This window comes from Phyllobates terribilis, unplaced genomic scaffold (genome assembly GCF_046119375.1).
Source record: "Phyllobates terribilis strain yellow unplaced genomic scaffold, ASM4611937v1 Scaffold_4__5_contigs__length_816908805, whole genome shotgun sequence".
NCBI classification, from domain to species: Eukaryota; Metazoa; Chordata; class Amphibia; order Anura; family Dendrobatidae; genus Phyllobates; species Phyllobates terribilis.
Genome location: NW_027362764.1, coordinates 244,267,200 through 244,288,670, shown reverse-complemented (window position 1 = coordinate 244,288,670; position 21,471 = coordinate 244,267,200). Strand labels below are relative to the sequence as shown.

Below are 21,471 nucleotides of genomic sequence, written 5' to 3'. Positions count from 1 at the left end.
CCACACACAGCTAGAAGCCCAATATTTTTTCAGAGGTAGATGCAGAAAAAAATATATTCAGTTTGCAACCTGATGGAGTTCAGTATAGATGGAGTAATAGAACAAGTCCCACACACAGTTAGAAGCCCAAATATTTTTTCATAGGTAGATGCAGATAAAAATTATTTTTAATTTGCAACCTGATGGAGGTCAGTATAGATGGACTAATAGAGAAAGTCCCACACACTGCTAGAAGGCCAAATATTTTTTCAGAGCTAGATGCAGATAAAAATTATATTTAATTTGCAACCTGATGGAGGTCAGTATAGATGGACTAATAGAGAAAGTCCCACACACTGCTAGAAGGCCAAATATTTTTTCAGAGCTAGATGCAGAAAAAAATTATATTCAATTTGCAACCTGATGGAGGTCAGTATAGATGGACTAATAGAATGATGCTATGCCCAAAAGATTTTACTTCACTAGGTGCAGTAAAAAAATTGGTATTCTATACACAAGTGGTATATCTTGCAACACAGATAGGCTACTCCACTGACTAACACACTCTGCAATAGGCCAAAAAGGATTAGCTTTGCTAGATTCAGCCAAATGCTGTGAAAAAAACTTGCACAGCACTGGCACAGACCTGCCTGGCAAAAACTGATAGGAACTGATGTAACCTAGTCCTGAAAAGGACTCCAATTACAATTAGTCTTTACTCCCACAATCTTTCTATTTAAGAGCACAGACCTGCCTGATAAAAGTCGTAGGAAATGCTGTAACCTAGTCCTTAAAAGGACTGCAATCACAACTATTCCCTACTCCCAAGCTATCTGTAGATTTGTGCAAAAATTGACTTGAAATTAACAAGGTATAGCGCACACAGCAACAGCGGTGCCGTCTAACACGCAGCTGCAGCAGTGAGGAAATGGTGGCGACGGGGAAAATGGCTTGGTCTTATAGGGCAAGGACATGTGACATACACTGCCAATGACACATGCCCTTGCTTGTGTGAAAAAAAGCACTTCGCTCCGTGTGTGCGCTGCTGATAGGCTGACAGATTGCACCTCCCCACTGTAAATGCGGGAAAGAGAAAAAAAAAATGGAGATCTTCATTGTTCCTGCAGAGATCCATCCCCTGCCCCTCCCCCCACCCCGCTGTACACTCAAACTGCGTATTAACATTAATTTTCATCATTACTGAGAAAAAATCCAGTTATGATTTTGGTGCACGAACAGTTATCGAACATAACCTCGAACAGCCGAATTTTTCTCAAATTGTTCGTGTTCGCCGAACGGCTCGAACACCGCCCAAAACAGCTCGAATTTGAGATTGGCGAACAGTTCGAGTAGAACAACGCTCATCTCTAATTACCGGTTCCTAGTGAAGCATAGTTTGTATGGTAAAGTCGTTTTCCATCTCCAGAGTCACTGGGTAACTCTCTATCCTGTAGAGTTCAAACTCTTAAGGTTAGTGGAGTCCTATCTTTCTCTCTTTCCTGTAGAGTGCAAGCTCTTATGGTCAACAAGGTCCTCTCTTTCTCTCTCCTGAGGAGTGTAAGCTCTTATGGTCAGCATGATTCTCTCTTTCCCTCTCTCGTGTAGCGTGTAAGCTCTTATGATCAGTGGTGTCCTCTCTCTCTCACCTGTAAAGTGTAAGCTCTTATGGTCAACGGCATTTTCTCTATTTCTTCTCTGCACAAAGTGTATTTTCCAAGTAATTACAAGCTTTCCAATGTTGAGATACATGAGAAATTATTAACTACAAATCAAATTTTGGGGAAAATTCAGTCAGTGAATTAACATTTCAAAAGATCTGCTCTGCTCATCTTGAGAAGTGGGGACTGTTATTTCTTTTTTTTTCTGGCCTGGTTTTATCTCTAGCCCTTCTTAGAAAGATGTGCACTTTAGTTGTCTGAAGAGGCATCCAAAAGTTTCTGTTGCTGAGGTCTGTGTCTCCGGTTGGTGCTATTGATGTGAGGTAACACACAATTCTTTGTTGGGTGGTGGGTAGTAAACCACCTGTATAGTCAGGAAAGCTGATGTAAAGACTTTGCATATATTTTGCACATCAACAATACAAATACTAAAACAGCAGAAGCCCTGTTTGAACCAAACCTCTGTGATACTGTCTGATTGCATTGATCCCATTTTGCATATTGTTATGCAGCTAATCATATATATATTGTGTTTGAACAAAGGCAAATTAAAACAATCTAGAAGGGAATCTGTCAATAAGTTTTACGTTTTCACCTCATTGGAGAGCAGTATAATGTAGAGACAGAGACCCTGATTCCAGTGATGTGTAATTTACTGGGTTACTTGCTAGAATTTTGATAAAATCACTATTTTATCAGAATGAGATTATCACTAGAGGACTAGTAAACCGGCTGCCATGTCATTCTCCATATTCATGAGCTCTGTATAACCCCGTTCTTATCAAGCTGTCAATCAGTGGTGTGGATGAAGTTGAATAGAGCTCAGCATTAAGAGAATTTATTATATTTTATTTTTACACAGGGACACTGCGGGAGCAGACTACTACTACCATCATCATTGTCCCTGCTGGTGCTGATCACAGCGCCGGCAGGGAACCATGATGAGGACAGTGTTCAGCACCCAGCGCTTGATAACAGCGCTAACTGTAGTGCTGATTCCCAGGCGCCGGAACTTGTCACATGGATGACACACGGATGTCATCCGTGTGAGACGTTTTGTGGACCGTGCATCCGCAAAAAAACGGACATGTCAGGGTGTGGAGCACATGGACACAAGGTCTTTGGAAACACACTGACGTGTGTGCATGTGTCAGTGTCTCCAATACATGTGGAAACTGTCACCACACAACCTGGAAACACGGACGTGTGAAAGCAGCCTTAGAGAGATAGAGTGCTTTTCCAGCAACCAAAAAAATTAAACAAGTTAATTCACACATACCCAGTCAGGACTGACCAGGACCACAGTGCTGCACCACTCAGTAGGCCCAGAAGTAGTGACTACGATGCTATAATTTACCTAGTCGTGCACCCACCTAGTGCGGTCACCAAGCTTTAACCTGAGACTCTGGAACAATCAAATGAATGTCTGGGATGGCCTATTGGTGATGCAGCACAGCAGCTCACAAACTTAACGAAATGATTCTAAATTCATCTCTCCCCATTGGTGGGTAAACAAGTAGTGCTCAGCCGAAGTTGGTAGGCATGGTGGGAGGGGGGAACTCTCCTAGGTAGCCAAGGTGCCAACAATTTTGCCCTGCCCATTTTTGGGGTTTTGTGTGAAATTATGTCCAATTTTCCCTTTTTTCTCAGATTTTTTGTGTTGTTCCAATATATACAAAGGAAATAAGCATGTATAATTGTAATAATTTTCTGGGAGAAATACTTAATTTTCTGGAACAATTTCAAGGGTGCCAACACTTTCAGCCATAACTGTGTGTATGTATGTATATATATATATATATCTCCTATACACAAGTTCCAACAAAGAGTCTATAGAGGAGTAATGGGAAATAGTGGCCCCCTATCTGTGGCCGGTGGTTAGAACTGTAGACAACTAGTGTTCTTAATGTCCATGCAGTGCACCATATACTGTACATTGCTATAGAAAAAGAACAGCAGCTGTAAATAGAATGCTAGTGTCATGCAAGCAGTTAATGGTGGGTGACAAGTCAGTGGCATATTCCCCATCACATCACATATACACATTGTCAGCAAAAAAAACACAAAAAACATTAAGGTTTAATACAGGATATGATTCAAGTCTGGTTTCAATCTTTAGGCTCAAAGCAAAATGGTAACTATAGCGTCAATGCAATTAAACAAAACTGATAAATCAGCAAAAATGAAGATGTACGCTCAAAAAATATAATGTGGCCTTTGTAGTGTCAGTAAAGATTGCATTGGTCATGTCACAATAAAGAGAAAGTAAACCTTTGATATATAACATATTGTATGGGTGCCATTTCAATTTCAATCAGATCAGAGAAAATCACAACAGACCTCGGTTAAGTGTGCAGCTGTGAAGACTAGAGCGCACAGCCCCTGTCTGAGAGCACACACTGAGATGAGTATGAATACAATAGAAAGCATAGCATATACGCACCTTCAGGTTGGAGCTGTTTGCTCCTTTTTCCTGAGCTGAGCACATCTCGAGGAGGGGTGAGCGATTGACCCCCACCAATCTACTTGCAACTAAAAGGGAACACTTGTAAAAAATAAGGTATCACATTTTTCCTTAATTTTTTAATTCTTTTGTGTTTCCCACATAGCCATTTTAATAGTATGTCCGTTGTTGTCCCAGCATCATCCAACCTTAAAGGGGTTTCCAGTTATAGAAAATCCTTGTCCCCATACATATTTTTTTTTTATAACGCTATACTTTACTCACACTCCCCAGGTCCAGCATTGAGTCTTCGCTGGTGCTCCCATTGTCTGTTATTGTCTGCAGCAAGGACATCACATCAACAGCGCTGCTGCCAATTAGCAAGCTCAGCAGCCTCTGAGCAGCTTGTGTCATCTACTCTGCCAAAGCTCAATGTCGGAGAGCTTCATTATATTGATGGTACCATGAATTCACAGATGTACTGCTCTAATTGAAAGAGAAGAAGCTATCATCTCTCCGTGCCCTTGGTAGACGTGCACTTTTCCAGAAACCTATGGCAAATTCTGATTTCTGAAGAGACAAGTTGAGCATCACTCTCCATCCAGAATCCAGGCTGTAAAAAAGGTCATTCTTGATGAATGGAAAAAGATAGATGTTGCAGTGTGTCACCAACATGTCTATTTCATGCCTAGAAGAATTGGTGCTGTCCTTAAAATTCATGGCAGTCATACTAAATTCTAGATTTAGTTATTTTTGATGTGGGGTGTATTAATTTTTTGTATCAACTAATTTGAGTAAAACTAAAGATTTTGAAATGAAAGTTAAATTATTAACCTTACTTTCATGTTATGGGGTAGAAAATTTTGGAAATAGTTTTTGTGTTCAGTAACATATTGATTAATATCTTACTCTTAAAAGGGGGTGTACTCATTAAGCTACGCACTGTACATGGCAATATTTTATTCTGATTATCTGAAAATATACACTGCATAACAGAAAATTTGCATCGTTTGGGTGATTGCATACACTGCGTCTTGCTACATGCATACATTCTGAAATTCCGCCCACTCAGAACACAATTTTGAAAGTAAATCATTCAGCCACAAGGTATCATGGTGGCTAGAGTTTCAGATGCATGCATGTCTTCATGTAGCCGAGGCCTAAAATACACAGTATATTGTTGCATAAAGCTACAGTTTTGATTTTAATGATACATAATAGTGCATTCCATCATGGTGGGCTCGTCACGTTCTTCTTACACTCTTTATTGACCAGTTGTTCTAAGTTGATGTTTGAGAAGTGGAGATGATGACAGCTGCTTTCCAAACACTGGAAAAAAAATGGAAACATAAATTGTTCTTCTTTGGTTGTGTCTTTTTCTCAAACGAGAATTAAAAGAGGAGTCTAAAACTGTATTAGTACAGCAATATTTTGGCTTCATCCAAATGTTCAACAGTATGCTAAGATTCATTCTGAAGGTTAAGCAGAGATGTCAAAGATCATGTTATAGTGAGAAGAAAATCATCTTTCAGAGAGACGGTTATGGAATAAGAGGTATCTTTCAATATTTTTTTTTATGATAAGAGGCCATTAGTGATGAGCAAGCACTAAAATGCTCGGGTGCTCGAAGCTCGGGTCGAGCACATTGGAATACTTGGGTGCTCGACCCGAGCAAAGAGCCCAATGTAAGTCTATGGGAAACTCGAGCATTTTTCTGACGGTCCCCCCCGGCGGTCTGCAGAAGGTCAAAAATTGCCCAAATCGATGGGAACAGTGCTCAGTCAGGCAGAATATATAGGCAGACAGGCAGGGTATATAGGAGGGTGCATGAAAAACATAGCAGGGCACTTGGAACACACTAGTGCCCTCCGATTTTCATGCACCCTTCTCTTTAAAAAAGCCGGCAATTCAGCAGCGGCATACACCGGTACCCGACAATTTAGAACAGAAAGAATAGAGCATCACACATAGATTAGATAGATAGAAACATGTCAGTCACATATATAATAATTACAGTGACAGTGTTGGTTACTGTACTTGTCATTTAGTGTTAAAATAAAGGATTTATTAAAAAATAATAATAGTGTTTTCATGCACCCGTCTCTTTGTCAAAAAGCCGGCAATTCATCAACGGTACCCAACAATTTAGAACAGAAAGAATAGAGCATCACACATAGATTAGATAGATAGAAACATGTCAGTCACATATATAATAAGAATAGTGACAGTATTGGTTACTGTACTTGTCATTTATTGTTAAAATAAAGGATTTATTTAAAAAAAATTGGCGTGGGGTTCCCCATAATTTTAGTCTCTAGTGGAGGTTAAGCAGACAGCTGGGGCAGATGTTTGAAGCCTGGGAAGGGAGTAATACCCACGGAGCTTCCCAGGCTACTAATATCAGCCCCCAGCTGAATACCTAGCCTTTGCTAGCTATTAAAATGGGGGACCCCAAAAAAAATGACTTGGGGTTCGCCCTATTTTAATAGCTAGCAAAGGCTAGGCAGACAGCTGGGGGCTGATATTAATAGTCCAAGAAGGGTGCCATGAATATTGACCCCCTCCCAGGCTAGAAACACCAGCCGTCAGCTGCCCCAGAAATGGCGCATCCATAGGATGTGCCAATTCTGGCACTTAGCCTCGCTCTTCCCACTGCCTTGTAGCGGTGGCAGTGGGGTAATAGGGTTGGGGTTGATGTCAGCTTATAATGCCAGCTGACATCAAGCCAGGTTAGTAATGAAGAGGCGTCTATAAGACACCGCCATTACTAACCCCATAGTCAAAGTTAAAAAAAACACAAACACTCAAAATAAAGTCCTTTAATTGAAATAAAGACACATTCCTTTAATGTTCTAAATTAAACCCTACTTACCGTATCACCCATTCCACCCGAAGCCAACGATCTCCTGCAATAAAAATAAAATAATAAACCAACCTCATTCTTACCTTTCCATGGTTCCCAGGACAGCTTCAGCTCTGCTACATTGACATGACAGGCTGGAGCGCAGCAGAATGCTGCCATCCAGCTTGCCATGCCGCAGACACTGAGAAGCTCCTCAGTGAAGCTCCTCAGTGTCTGGCTGTGACGGCATCCAGATGAGCCGTGTTCATGTCCAATGAACTCAGCTCACCTCATGCACATCACTGACAGCGTGGGAGAATTCTCCTGCGCTCACTGCTTGAGAAGGAGAATTCTCTCAAGCTGGGATGGCATTGAGATGACAAGCTGGATCGCAGCAGAGAGCTGCCATACAGAGACACTGCAGATTTTAATAAATCCTATATTTTGACACTAAATGACAAGTACAGTAACCAACACTGTCACTGTAAATATTATATATGTGACTGACATGTTTCTATCTATCTAATCTATGTGTGATGCTCTATTCTTTCTGTTCTAAATTGTCGGGTACCGGTGTATGCCGCTGATGAATTGCCGGCTTTTCATGTTTCACTGTGAGCACTGTTCCCATCGATTTGGGCAATCACTGTAATGCCACAACCACCATGGCTGCGGCATTAAAGTGAGTGGTAGACAATCCCTGCATGATTAGTGCTCTAAATAGCGCCAGACAAGCAGGACGGGGACCCGAGCTCCCGCCCGAGCATCTCAAAAGTACTCGGCGAGCTCCGAGCATCTCGAGTACTGAGATGCTCGGGCGAGTACCGAGCAGTGGCGAGCATGCTCGCTCATCACTAGAGACCATCAATGCCACCCATAGTCCCATAAATATGATTGTGGCTATCAGGGTACATGGGATCTGTTCCTTGTGCTGTTCTAACTTAGGTCCCTAGCTATCACTGTACTCTCACAGATGCCAAGGCAGGTAGGCTTTGAAAGGGGAGCACTCTCTTTGTTGATGGGCATTTAACGTTACTCTATGGAAATGGAAAAATGTAAAATGGGTTGCCCACTAAAGGTCAACCAGGTTGCTGCATAACTACTGGTGATGTTCATTGCACTTAACTCTGTGTCCCCAATCGCTCTCCTGACATAAGCAGTGTCAACCTTTACATATCCAAGTAGAAGAAACAGGAGGAAAGTATTGATTTTATTTAACGTATGCAACATCCCTGGGCCAGTAAAAAGGGATTGTCCAGTATTCGACAACCCCTTTAATACTAATGACTTTCTTATGGCTTAGTATGCAAAAACTGATATGTGCAGTGTAGCAATGTTGATCCAATAATAATGAAAACAGAACATGAATGATTATGTAGATAGAAGGTGATCCAAATAGTTACCCTGCAAATATTCTGTATTATTGCACACATTCTTTTCCAGAACAGGAAAAACATTGAGAAGGTCCAGGTCCCCAGCAACCATCATCAGAACATAAAGGATCACATATTTTTCCTTCAGCATCTAGGGAAAAGTAATATAAATATTAAAGCTAATCTTACGTGAAAGTATAAAGTCAGTGCTCAGTAGTAAAATGTACTCAAAGAGGACCTTTCAAAAATTTGGACATATATTGATCACATCATGGCAAAGTGGCTGCAAAACTGGGTAAAACATAGTTTTTATTTTCTAATTTCTCTTCTCAGTTGCAGAGATATTAGCTTGTAAAGTTTAGGTTATTATAATTTATGATAAGCCCAACTGGGCATTACAAGAGCCATATCTTTGGCGGTGTGTATTTCTTCCCCTGTGTGAGGCTGACCAATCATTGATTGTCATGCAGGGGAAAAAGACCACTTAGCCAGAAGGTCAGAAGAGCATGAATTCTTCTGTATGTAACGATAGGCAGGTCTGCTCACAGCCCTGATTTCAGCAGCTACTGTGTAGTTGATTGTGATTATAAGGACTTTCATCCTTCAACCTCAGGCAGACAGTGTGGGGGTAGTACCAGTATATTGAGCAGCCCGCCATACTATTTTGGACCAGTCATTTCATGAGATAAGAACCCATGACACCAGTGCTGTAGTGAAACAATGCTAACCAATGATTCACCCAGCTATCTTCATTTCTACAGCACTTGCTTTTCATTAAAATAAATAGACTCACAACAAGTTGTTGTTACTACAATATTATACATGTGAACTTGTATAGTACAAAAATACATTACAACAAAGGATCACTTACCACATTCTTCTGGGCTTTTGTTTGACATTTTTATTTTTTGTTGTTTTGTTCGGAAAATTTTAGTCCAGTTAATGGTATCAGAGTAGCAAAGATCCTTATTGTGTCTTATAACAACATCACCATCACTCACTTCTTTAAGCGATTTTAATCCCAGTGAAGATATAGATACACTTGTTACAGCAAGTGCATATTTCCAACTAAAATGCAAAAAAAGACACATTGAGAGTCTATAAAACACAAAACTAATGTTTTTCATTTTTGGGTAAATGTGAATACTTTTTGGACCACAACTTTCCAAACTACAGCTGTCATCTGAGGCAGTGCTCATCTGTGAGTTTTTCCTCAGCTCTAATCGGATGGAGAAAAATATTGCAGCATGCTGCGATTGCACTGGTATATGGAACTAGACTCTCCAATGCAAGTCAATGGGTGCGTGAAAAAAATCGAGCGGCACACGGATCATGTATTTCCCCTCCGATTTTTACGCACGCATCTCATAGGAACCACGAAATTTCATCAGTCAAGTTTAATAAATTCATAGCCAGAATCCACGGAATAGATAGAAGATCAACAGATAGATAGAATAGATACATATGATAGATACATAGAATAGATAGATATACAATGGTTTGTGAAAGTCGCCCTCCTTGGCTTTTTACCTATTTTGTTACATTACAACCTGAGTTTAAATATTTTTGTAAACCGATTTGTGTGTGATGCATCACCCCTAAATAGTCTACGTTAGTGAAGTGAGAAAAATATAGGCATAAATTAAGCTTATGGTATCAAATAAATAAAAATTGGCATGTGTATATGCATTCACGCCTTTTGCTATGAAGCCCCTAAAAATTTCAGGTGCAAGCAATTACCTTCATAAGTCACATGCTTAGTGAAAGGAAGTCCACCTGTGTGGAATCTAAGGGTCACATGGTCTGTTAGTATATACACACCTTTTCTGGAAGTCCACAGAGGCTGCAACACCATTAAGAAGCACCACTAACCAAACATCACCATGAAGACCAAGGAGATCTCCAAACAAATCAGAGACAAAGTTGTTGAGGAGTACAAGTCAGGGTGGGGTTATAAAAATATATCCCAATCTCTGATGATCCCCCAGAGCACCATCAAACTCATTATCATCAAATGGAAAGAACATGGCACCACAACAAACCTGCCAAGGGCCGCTCACCAAAACTCTCCACCCAGGCAAGAGCATTAATCAGAGAGGCAGCACAGAGACTAAAGGAGCTGCAGAGTTTCCAAGCAAAGACTTGAGTATCTGTCCATATGACCACAATAAGCTGTACACTCCATAGAGGTAGCCTTTATGGAAGAGTGGGCAGAAAAAAGCATTTACTTACACACAAAAATTGTAAGGCTCATTTTGAGTTTCCCAAAAGACATGTAGGAGTCTCCCCAAATGTATGGAGGAAGATGCAGTGGTCAGATGAGACCAAAATTGAACTTTTTGGCCACCAAGGTAAACGCTATGTCTGGCGCCAAACCAACACAGCTCATCACCCCAAGAACACCATCGCCACAGTGAAACATGGTGGCAGTAGCATCATGCTGTGGAGATGTTTTTCGGCAGCAAGGACAGGGAAAATTATCCGAGTCGAGAGGAAGATGGATGGTGCAAAATACAGGTATATTGTAAATGTTTTGGAGCGGCCCAGTCAAAGCCCAGACCTTAATTCAATTGAGAATCTGTGGTAAGACTTGAAGATTGCTGTTCACCAGAGAAAACCATCTTACTTGAAGGAGCTGTAACAGTTTTGCCTTGAGGAATGGGCAAAAATCCCAGTGGCAAGATGTGGAAAGCTCATAGAGACTTAACCAAAACTGTTCATGCCATGAAAGGAGGCTCTACAAAATACTGACTTTAGAGAAATGTATAGTTATGCATACTGATGTTTTCTGTTATTTTGTCTTATTTGTTGTTTGCTTCACAAGAAAAATGTTCATAGTTGTAGGCATGTTCTTTACATGAACTGCAAACCCTCAAAAAAAACTGTGAAATTCAAGGTTGAGAGGTAGCAAAACACGAAAAATGCCAAGGGGGTGAATACTTTCGCAAGCCACTGTAAATGTTGCAAATGGTAGCTAAGTGCCTTTACATTGTACATATATTACACACAGCTCAATTACTTACGATAATTTTGGTCTGCCACGGATAACTTCAAGATTTTCAAAAAGACTTAGATCAGTGTACATTTCTGGCAACCACATAACCACTAAATGACCTGCAACACAAAGGCTGTGCATTATTGATCTATGTCTATTAAGCCATGATAGACTGTTGCAGTTCACATTCATCGAAAATGCTGTGGATTTTCTTTCAGATTTCCAGGCAGTGGAATACAGTAGAAGTGGATGAGAAAGATGGAAAGATATATACATGTACAGTACAGACCAAAAGTTTGGACACACCTTCTCATTTAAAGATTTTTCTGTATTTTCATGACTATGAAAATTGTACATTCACACTGAAGGCATCAAAACTATGAATTAACACATGTGGAATTATATACTTAACAAAAAAGTGTGAAACAACTGAAAATATGTCTTATATTCTAGGTTCTTCAAAGTAGCCACCTTTTGCTTTGATGACTGCTTTGCACACTCTTGGCATTCTCTTGATGAGCTTCAAGACGTAGTCACCGTAAATGGTCTTCCAACAATGTTGAAGGAGTTCCAAGAGATGCTTAGCACTTGTTGGCCCTTTTGCCTTCACTCTGTGGTCCAGCTCACCCCAAACCATCTCGATTGGGTTAAGGTCTGGTGACTGTGGAGGCCAGGTCATCTGGCGTAGCACCCCATCACTCTCCTTCTTGGTCAAATAGCTCTTACACAGCCTGGAGGTGTGTTTGGGGTCATTGTCCTGTTGAAAAATAAATGATGGTCCAACTAAACGCAAACCGGATGGAATAGCATGCCGCAGCAAGATGCTGTGGCAGCCATGCTGGTTCAGTATGCCTTCAATTTTGAATAAATCCCCAACAGTGTCACCAGCAAAGCACCCCCACACCATCACACCTCCTCCTCCATGCTTCACGGTGGGAACCAAGCATGTAGAGTCCATCCGTTCACTTTTCTGCGTCGCACAAAGACACGGTGGTTGGAACCAAAGATCTCAAATTTGGACTCATCAGACCAAAGCACAGATTTTCACTGGTCTAATGTCAATTCCTTGTGTTCTTTAGCCCAAACAAGTCTCTTCTGCTTGTTGCCTGTCCTTAGCAGTGGTTTCCTAGAAGCTATTTTACCATGAAGGCCTGCTGAACAAAGTCTCCTCTTAACAGTTGTTGAAGTGTCTGCTGCTAGAACTCTGTGTGGCATTGACCTGGTATCTAATCTGAGCTGCTGTTAACCTGCGATTTCTGAGGCTGGTGACTCGGATAAACTTATCCTCAGAAGCAGAGGTGACTCTTGGTCTTCCTTTCCTGGGGAGATCCTCATGTGAGCCAATTTCTTTGTAGCGCTTGATGGTTTTTGCAACTGCACTTGGGGACACTTTCAAAGTTTTCCCAATTTTTTGGATTGACTGACCTTCATTTCTTAAAGTAATGATGGCCACTCGTTTTTCTTTACCTAGCTGCTTTTTTATTCCCATAATACAAATTCTAACAGTCTATTCAGTAGGACTATCAGCTGTGTATCCACCGGACTTCTGCACAACACAACTGATGGTCCCAACCCCATTTATAAGGCAAGAAATCCCACTTATTAAACCGGACAGGACACACCTGTGAAGTGAAAACCATTTCCGGTGACTACCTCTTGCAGCTCATCAAGAGAATGCCAAGAGTGTGCAAAGCAGTCATCAAAGCAAAAGGTGGCTACTTTGAAGAACCAAGAATATAAGACATATTTTCAGTCGTTTCACACTTTTTTGCTAAGTATATAATTCCACATGTGTTAATTCATAGTTTTGATGCCTTCTGTGTGAATGTACAATTTTCATAGTCATGAAAATACAGAAAAATCTTTAAATGAGAAGGTGTGTCCAAACTTTTGGTCTGTACTGTATATTGGAAGGTTGTGGGGATTTTAGCATGCCAGTTCTTTCTGTGTGTTGGTCACGGGTTTGTTTGCAGATTTTCCCCATGGAGTTCAATAGGAAAGTGAAAATTTGCAACAATCCCAAGTTATGGCAGATTATTGCAGATTAACTGTGGATTTGCAGCAAAATCTCAAGTCCAGAAACAAAATTCCTCTTTCTTTCAAGTTTTAAATAACCCCCTCCCTCCCATCACTATACTCCCCTCCCCTGGCCTCCCCTGGCTCTTGAGTAACTACCTTGTCTGGTGGCCTGCAGGCTCTAGCTCTTTTATTGTCAACCTCATTGCCTTCCATGATGTCTCATTTTATGTGACCACCGCAACCATTCATAGGCTGCAGCAGTAATGGGATAAGATGACATCACAGGCAGCAGTGTTCACAAGGTGACATCACATCAGGCCAGGATGTAGAGAAGCAGGAAAAGAAACAAACAAGAGAATCACAGAATTATAGTGTCTGTTTTTGGCTTGTTCGTTTTTTTATTTTACAATCTCTGACCCTTTGCAGTTTTCTGAATTTAGCAGCAAAATCTACAGACTACTATCAACATAATTTAGTAAAACTTTGCCTTTGTGGATGTTCCTGCAAATTCTTGTAAAATTCTGCAGTTTTCTTTTGCTATAGACTGCTACAGAAATCCTGCTACATAAGCAAGTACCCTTATGTTTGGATTGTTTTTCACAGATTTTCTTAGGGAAAACACCTGTTGCCGCTTTGGCAACATTTCCCTTTTTCTCTGTTTCTCACAGTTACTGTATCTGTATCTCCAGTCTCTAGAGATAATTATGTACAGCCAGCCTCCACAGATAATGTGTCATCTTCACATGTGACTGCTGCAGTCTGTGACTGGCTGCAGCAGTCAAGTGGTGATACGACACATCAATGCTGTATAACCAGAAAGAAAAGTATAATGTAAAGGTTTTAATATCTTCCATGTTTTGGACCCACTACAGATTTTGGCCTACAAATACCAATGAAAAATTTTGACCAAAATATGCTTATGCAAAAACAGCCTTAAAAGGGTTGTCCATCTTAATTTCATTTTAATCTCACATACTTTCTCTGAAATTAACAACGTTTGCTGTACTTCACAGCGACATCATGTGACCACTGCAACCAATTAATGGACTCAGCCGTCTTTTGCTGTCTACATCGGCATCATCAATGAGCCGAGTGATTGGCTATAGAGGCCATGTGATGTTTTCATGACATTACCACGGCTGCCAAGAGGGGGCATGTACCGCTCACTTGAGTCACTTTGTTATTTTTACAAACATGAAGCCTATGGAATTAAAAAATCTAAGACGGACAGCTCCTCTAAAGACAACCTGTCAACTCCTCTACCCCACCATGACTGTATATAAGCTTATTGTAACATTACATCAATCTTCTTCATGTGTTATAAATCTTGTTTGTGCTGAGCAATATAACCAGGACATTGATTCCCTCAGTCTAGACTGGCCTTCAATCTTGTAAGCACACCCTCAGGCATAATTGACTTCCAAAACAGCGACGACATCACCATTGTGTTCCTGCGTGACGTACTGCCTCCCTGAGTACACAGTTATTGAGTGTATGTACACTCTCTGGCTTCATTGGCACATTGTGCAGGACAAGTGAAGCAGAACTTAAAGCAAGGATTGATTTCATTGTCGCTGCTGTGCTTAATGTCCATCACACTCCGGGTGTCACGCCAGGTGTGGTAAAGACTTAGTGCAACACAGAAGGAAGAGGGAAAGGGAGCCCAGACACAAGGGAAAGGGGGAAGTGGAGACCTCCTAGTCTGGTCTAGTGTCACCCTGTCTCAACTACCGTCCCTATATTGCCCCTTCAGATATCGCCGCATGCGTGCCTCGCCCTGTCTTTCCCTGGCATATGGCTAAGGCTATGGAAGAGAGGAGATGAGCACTGGTCGATCTCCACTAAACTCTATAGACAACAAGGGTAGTCAAACAGGGGGTAATGCTTAGCTTTAGACGACTCCAGACAAATGCGCACACGTCCTCAGGCTCCAGAGAGGACGAAGTACTGCTCTTGCTAAGGCTTCACAAGTAGAAATGAATATAGCCGGCACGTCCCTCCACACCAGATATATATACACCCAGGCCAGGGAGCTAATTACCAGAGGGATGTAGCCGTTAGGTCCTAGAGACAGCCTCTCATCTAAGAAAATGTTTGTAATGCCAAACGTAGAGATCTCCTGCAACCAACTGCATGGTGACTGTCTGTCACCTCTGATACACCCGTGACACCGGGATTGTGATTACAAGGACTGAAGACAGACTAGTCTGGGGAAAACAACGCCCCACCAAACTAGTCATGGTTAATTTGCATAACGCAAGTGAGATTTAAAGTTCAAACAATTAGATCTTAAAAAAAAATTTCCATCTATAAATTTGTGAACCCCTTTGGCTTTCTGTTAAAAATAATTTAATCAGCTGTACTCTCCTTCCCCTGTTGCAGTGCTGCTCTCTTCCAATGCTCCCAGTGACTATTTTCAGGCTGTGGCAGTGACACCACAACCACAGTGGACATGACCGCTGTTGTCAGCCACAGGGCTCAGCAGTTCTGCCAATGTAGATGGCATATGCTGCTGAGAAGCGATTGGCTGCAGTGGTCACACAATCATGATGTCACTGCTGCAGCTAGTAAACAATCACTGGGAACAGTGGCAGAGAGCCAGCACTGGAATAGGAAAAAATTAACACAAGTGATTTTATTATTTTTTAAACTACAGCAAACTAATAGGTTTAAGAAAAGAATAGATGGAAAACCCCTTTAATGCCTCAAAATACTTAGAACTAAGAAATGTAAAAAAGATTTATATTTGTGGAAAAGCAAAGTTTGTATAATTATTTCTAATGTAAATATACACTTAATACAATAATAACTCCTTCATGTGTTTATCAAGTACAAATAATATATAATATCGATCTTGTTCTGTAACTAACCTGTTATTTCTCGAATACTTCTTAAGATATTTAGTTTTGCTGGGTCTATTACAGGAGTTTTGGTGAAAGCGTCACTAAAATAAATATAAAACTACATTTTAGTAATTGTGTTTGTATTATTTAAAACAAAATCAATCATTTATTAATAGATGATAACCAAAATAAGACAAAGATTAGCAAATCATATGGCTTGTGCCATAAGACACATGAATGTTGTAGCAAGGGATCTCATGTTTGGAACCCCCTATTTGGTGCAGCAAAACAGAAATTGTCAGGCTATGTTCCCACAATGAGTTTTTGGTGACTTTTGTACTTTTCGAAAAAATTCAAGTAACCTATTTTACTTAATGGATGCAGAAATGGTGCAAAAACCCTGCAGCACCAAAAGCTCATTGTGGGAATGTAGCCTTATTCTTTAATGTCCATTCACTAAGCTGTGCTGAAACTCCTACCACACTACCCACTAACAAGAGGATTGTCATGCAGCAGAAAATTCTTAATGCTGCACCAATCCCACTAGAGTCATAGTGTAACATCTGTGCCGTCTCCTGTCCTTTTTGTTCCTACTTCAGCCTTCAAGGCGGCGCCATGCCTTTGTTGCGGGTGATGCGTGACAGCATCAGTCCTGTTTTATTTCTAGGATTGGTACTGCCAGATCAGGGAGATATGGGGTTAATTGGCTGTTTTTTTTATTACTCCTTTCTGAGAGCCTTGGACAGGGCTGACTGCTACTTATCCCCTGGGTCTCTGTATTCCACTGCCGGTCAATTGGTTTTGCTACTTGCCTTGTGCTATAGTCCTTGTTTTTGTTGTTTTCTTGATTACTCCAGTTTTCTCACCTCGGCGTGAATTTGAGACCATCCTCTTGTCTTTATGATTCTATTCCTGACGTGACTTCCTGGATCTGACCCAGCTACCTGACTATCCTTGCCAGCTTGCGCCACCAAACAGCAGCTGACTCTATGGCTCTATGGCTCTTGCCTAAGGACCCCTTTGTAAGTCCAGATCCCTGTACAGGGGTTAAAGGTTGAAGGCCAGGGCAACCTTTGGAGCTGCCAGGTGACACATACAATCTCCGAATAAGATTGACTACAAATTAAAAATTAAAGATTTAGAAACGCCATCCTAAGAAGTACAGTAATTGTATAACGCTTCACTTCTCAAAACTTGATTGCTATGAGCAACAGTTATCTACAGTCCACGGAGGTAAATGATATCCATATTGAGAGAAATACTCACTCTCCTCCATTGTGACAATTGAAGCTCTCCATCTCTGCTGTTTATATCAGATCCTCTTTAAAAAGTGTCACACATTCAGTGGTAACTAGTGTTGAACATTCCGATACTGAAATATCGGGTATCGGCCGATATTCGCGGTATCGGAATTCCGATACTTAATTCCGATACTTTTGCAATATCGTATACCGGAATCGGAAGTTCCCATAATGCAATGAGCCATTTTCATTTTATTCAGCCAATGAGGATCCTAAGAAGTGTGGGCACATCCTGTTAGGCATGTAGGCATCTTAACTAATGGCATGGCTGTGATTGGCTGCTGAAATGATGTCATGATGCACTATAAAAGCCGCCGCCGCCATTTTGAGCTCACTCTGCTGTGAATTCAGTTAGGGATAGGATGCTGTTGTTCTGAGGGACAGTTTTAGCTACCTATTTGGTCTATTCTGCTTTACCCAAGCTACTTTATAAATCGCTGTGCCTTGCAGCGCTAGTGCACAGTTCTCTGTGCTGTTCACCGCTTTCTGCAAGGTCTCTGTGTGTGAGTGCAGCTCACCCTGTAGTGTGTGCTTCAGCCACGTCTGGTTGTAGTGCACTCAGTGTGTGTCACTGCCTCATACATTGTCCTTTTTTGCCAATTCATAATTTTTCCTGATATCTCCTATTAGTGTGGTGGTTCCATCCGTATTCAGCTAAATTGGTTCCAAACACACTATATAGGAGTAGATAGAGAAATTTTTTTGGTCTTGCAGCGCTAGTGCACAGTGCTCTGCATCTGTACAGTTCACCGCTGTCTGCAAGGTCTGGTGTGTGAGTGCAGCTCACCCTGTAGTGTGTGCTTCAACCACGTCTGGTTGTAGTGCACTCAGTGTGTGTCACTGCCTCATACATTGTCCTTTTTTGCCAATTCATAATTTTTCCTGATTTCTCCTATTAGTGTGGTGGTTCCATCCGTATTCAGCTAAATTGGTTCCAAACACACTATATAGGAGTAGTTAGAGGAGCCTTTCTGCAGCATTGGGCCCTGCAGCCCCAGCCAGATTAGTATTAGCCTATTTTTTGCAGCCTCATCTATTGCATTGTAGGTTACCTTCCTACATTGTAATAGCTACAAAAAGTTTGTGATACTATCTTTATTACATCTTTAGGCACATCCAGTGTCTTTTTGTGACAAAAAAAAACTAAATAAAGTTCACCAAACACTCCACTTTACAGTTGTGTAGGCCACATTAGCTCATATTAAAGTCTAGTCCGCACTTTATAAAATTAGTGTTTCTTATACCTGTTAGCAGCTGTTCAGGAATAAGCACACTAAGCCCTTAGTACTTTTCTGCCTATCTTTATCAGTCTACCAAGATGAAGAAGGCAGGGAGTAAGGCATGTGGTCGTGGGCGTGGGCGTGGAGTTTCTGCAGGGAGAGGACGTGAGGATTCTGTGCCTGCAGGGAGAGGACGTGGGGATTCTGTGCCTGCTGCGGGCACTAGTGACTCAGCATCCCCCAGTTTTACCAGGGAACAGTCCTTTATGCGCAGCTTTGTAGGAGCTAGCCGTACCCCACTGCTGCGGGAGGACCAAATTGAAGCCGTTGTTGGATGGATGGCAGCTAACGCATCGACTTCAATTAGTTCCAGATCCTCTCAGGTCCTGAGCACTGAAGAGTAGAGATGAGCGTTGTTCTACTCGAACTGTTCGCCAATCTCAAATTCGAGCTGTTTTGGGCGGTGTTCGAGCCGTTCGGCGAACACGAACAATTTGAGAAAAATTCGGCTGTTCGAGGTTATGTTCGATAACTGTTCGTGCACCAAAATCATAACTGGATTTTTTCTCAGTAATGATGAAAATTAATGTTAATACGCAGTTTGAGTGTACAGCGGGGTGGGGGGAGGGGCAGGGGATGGATCTCTGCAGGAACAATGAAGATCTCCATTTTTTTTTCTCTTTCCCGCATTTGCAGTGGGGAGCTGCAATCTGTCAGCCTATCAGCAGCGCACACACGGAGCGAAGTGCTTTTTTTCACACAAGCAAGGGCATGTGTCATTGGCAGTGTATGTCACATGTCCTTGCCCTATAAGACCAAGCCATTTTCCCCGTCGCCACCATTTTCTCACTGCTGCAGCTGCGTGTTAGACGGCACCGCTGTTGCTGTGTGCGCTATACCTTGTTAATTTCAAGCCAATTTTCGCACAAATCTACAGATAGCTTGGGAGTAGGGAATAGTTGTGATTGCAGTCCTTTTAAGGACTAGGTTACAGCATTTCCTACGACTTTTATCAGGCAGGTCTGTGCTCTTAAATAGATAGATTGTGGGAGTAAAGACTAATTGTAATTGGAGTCCTTTTCAGGACTAGGTTACATCAGTTCCTATCAGTTTTTGCCAGGCAGGTCTGTGCCAGTGCTGTGCAAGTTTTTTTCACAGCATTTGGCTGAATCTAGCAAAGCTAATCCTTGTTGGCCTATTGCAGAGTGTGTTAGTCAGTGGAGTAGCCTATCTGTGCTGCAAGATATACCACCTGTGTATAGAATACCAATTTTTTTACTGCACCTAGTGAAGTAAAATCTTTTGGGCATAGCATCATTTTATTAGTCCATCTATACTGACCTCCATCAGGTTGCAAATTGAATATAATTTTTTTCTGCATCTAACTCTGAAAAAATATTGGGCTTCTAGCTGTGTGTGGGACTTGTTCTATTAATCCATCTATACAGACCTCCATCAGGTTGCAAACTGAATATATTTTTTTCTGCATCTACTTCTGAAAAAATATTGGGCTTCTAGCTGTGTGTGGGACTTGTTGTATTAGTCCATCTATACTGACCTCCTTCAGGTTGCAAACTGAATATATTTTTTTCTGCATCTACCTCTGAAAAAATATTGGGCTTCTAGCTGTGTGTGGGACTTGTTGTATTAGTCCATCTATACTGACCTCCATCAGGTTGCAAACTGAATATATTTTTTTCTGCATCTACCTCTGAAAAAATATTGGGCTTCTAGCTGTGTGTGGGACTTGTTCTATTAATCCATCTATACAGACCTCCATCAGGTTGCAAACTGAATATATTTTTTTCTGCATCTACCTCTGAAAAAATATTGGGCTTCTAGCTGTGTGTGGGACTTGTTCTATTACTCCATCTATACAGACCTCCATCAGGTTGCAAACTGAATATATTTTTTTCTGCATCTACCTCTGAAAAAATATTGGGCTTCTAGCTGCGTGTGGGACTTGTTGTATTAGTCCATCTATACAGACCTCCATCAGGTTGCAAACTGAATATATTTTTTTCTGCATCTACTTCTGAAAAAATATTGGGCTTCTAGCTGTGTGTGGGACTTGTTCTATTAATCCATCTATACAGACCTCCATCAGGTTGCAAACTGAATATATTTTTTTCTGCATCTACCTCTGAAAAAATATTGGGCTTCTAGCTGTGTGTGGGACTTGTTCTATTAATCCATCTATACAGACCTCCATCAGGTTGCAAACTGAATATATTTTTTTCTGCATCTACCTCTGAAAAAATATTGGGCTTCTAGCTGTGTGTGGGACTTGTTCTATTAATCCATCTATACTGACCTCCATCAGGTTGCAAATTGAATATAATTTTTTTCTGCATCTAACCCAGCCAATAGTTTTGGCCTAATACCACAGTTTGGCCACTCAGCTCTGCTCGGTTCCCATCCATTGTTTTTTTGTGCAAACAACTCCAGAGTTGTGAATTAGTTAACCACCAAAATGAGTGGAAAAAGGCCTGCTGCTGGTGGAAAGGGGAATAGGCGTGTTGGGAAGGGGAAAAAAGGTTGTGTCCGTGGGGTAGGTGTTAAAGCAACAGTAACATCTGCAGAAGAAAGACCATCTTCCAGCCAAACTAAAATGTCTACTTCTTTTAGCGGACAATGTGATAAGATCCCTTTCTTACGGCCACGCCAATCGCTACAAATTCCAGATGAGGCACAAAAACAGCAGGTGCTTCAACGGATATCAAGTGCTCCTTTAAGTGGGCTCTCCTCCACATCAACTTCAACATCACAAATACTCCAGTCCTCAAAGGTGTCACCCC

At 41.3% G+C, this 21,471-nt stretch overlaps 1 protein-coding gene across 1 annotated transcript in view; it reads right to left on the bottom strand.

Annotated features, from left to right (window-relative positions):
* Window positions 1–5,025: 5,025 nt before the first annotated feature.
* LOC141265291 (epidermal growth factor receptor-like) overlaps window positions 5,026–21,471 on the bottom strand; it is a 164,200-nt gene continuing 147,754 nt past the window's right edge. The window contains exons 19-23 of the mRNA XM_073678190.1: window positions 16,180–16,253; window positions 11,319–11,409; window positions 9,167–9,363; window positions 8,326–8,446; window positions 5,026–5,409 (exon numbers count right to left, since the gene is read on the bottom strand). Of these exons, the coding sequence (XP_073534291.1) occupies window positions 8,343–8,446; window positions 9,167–9,363; window positions 11,319–11,409; window positions 16,180–16,253 (466 nt within the window). The 3' untranslated portion in view covers window positions 5,026–5,409; window positions 8,326–8,342. The remainder of the gene's footprint in view (window positions 5,410–8,325; window positions 8,447–9,166; window positions 9,364–11,318; window positions 11,410–16,179; window positions 16,254–21,471) is intronic.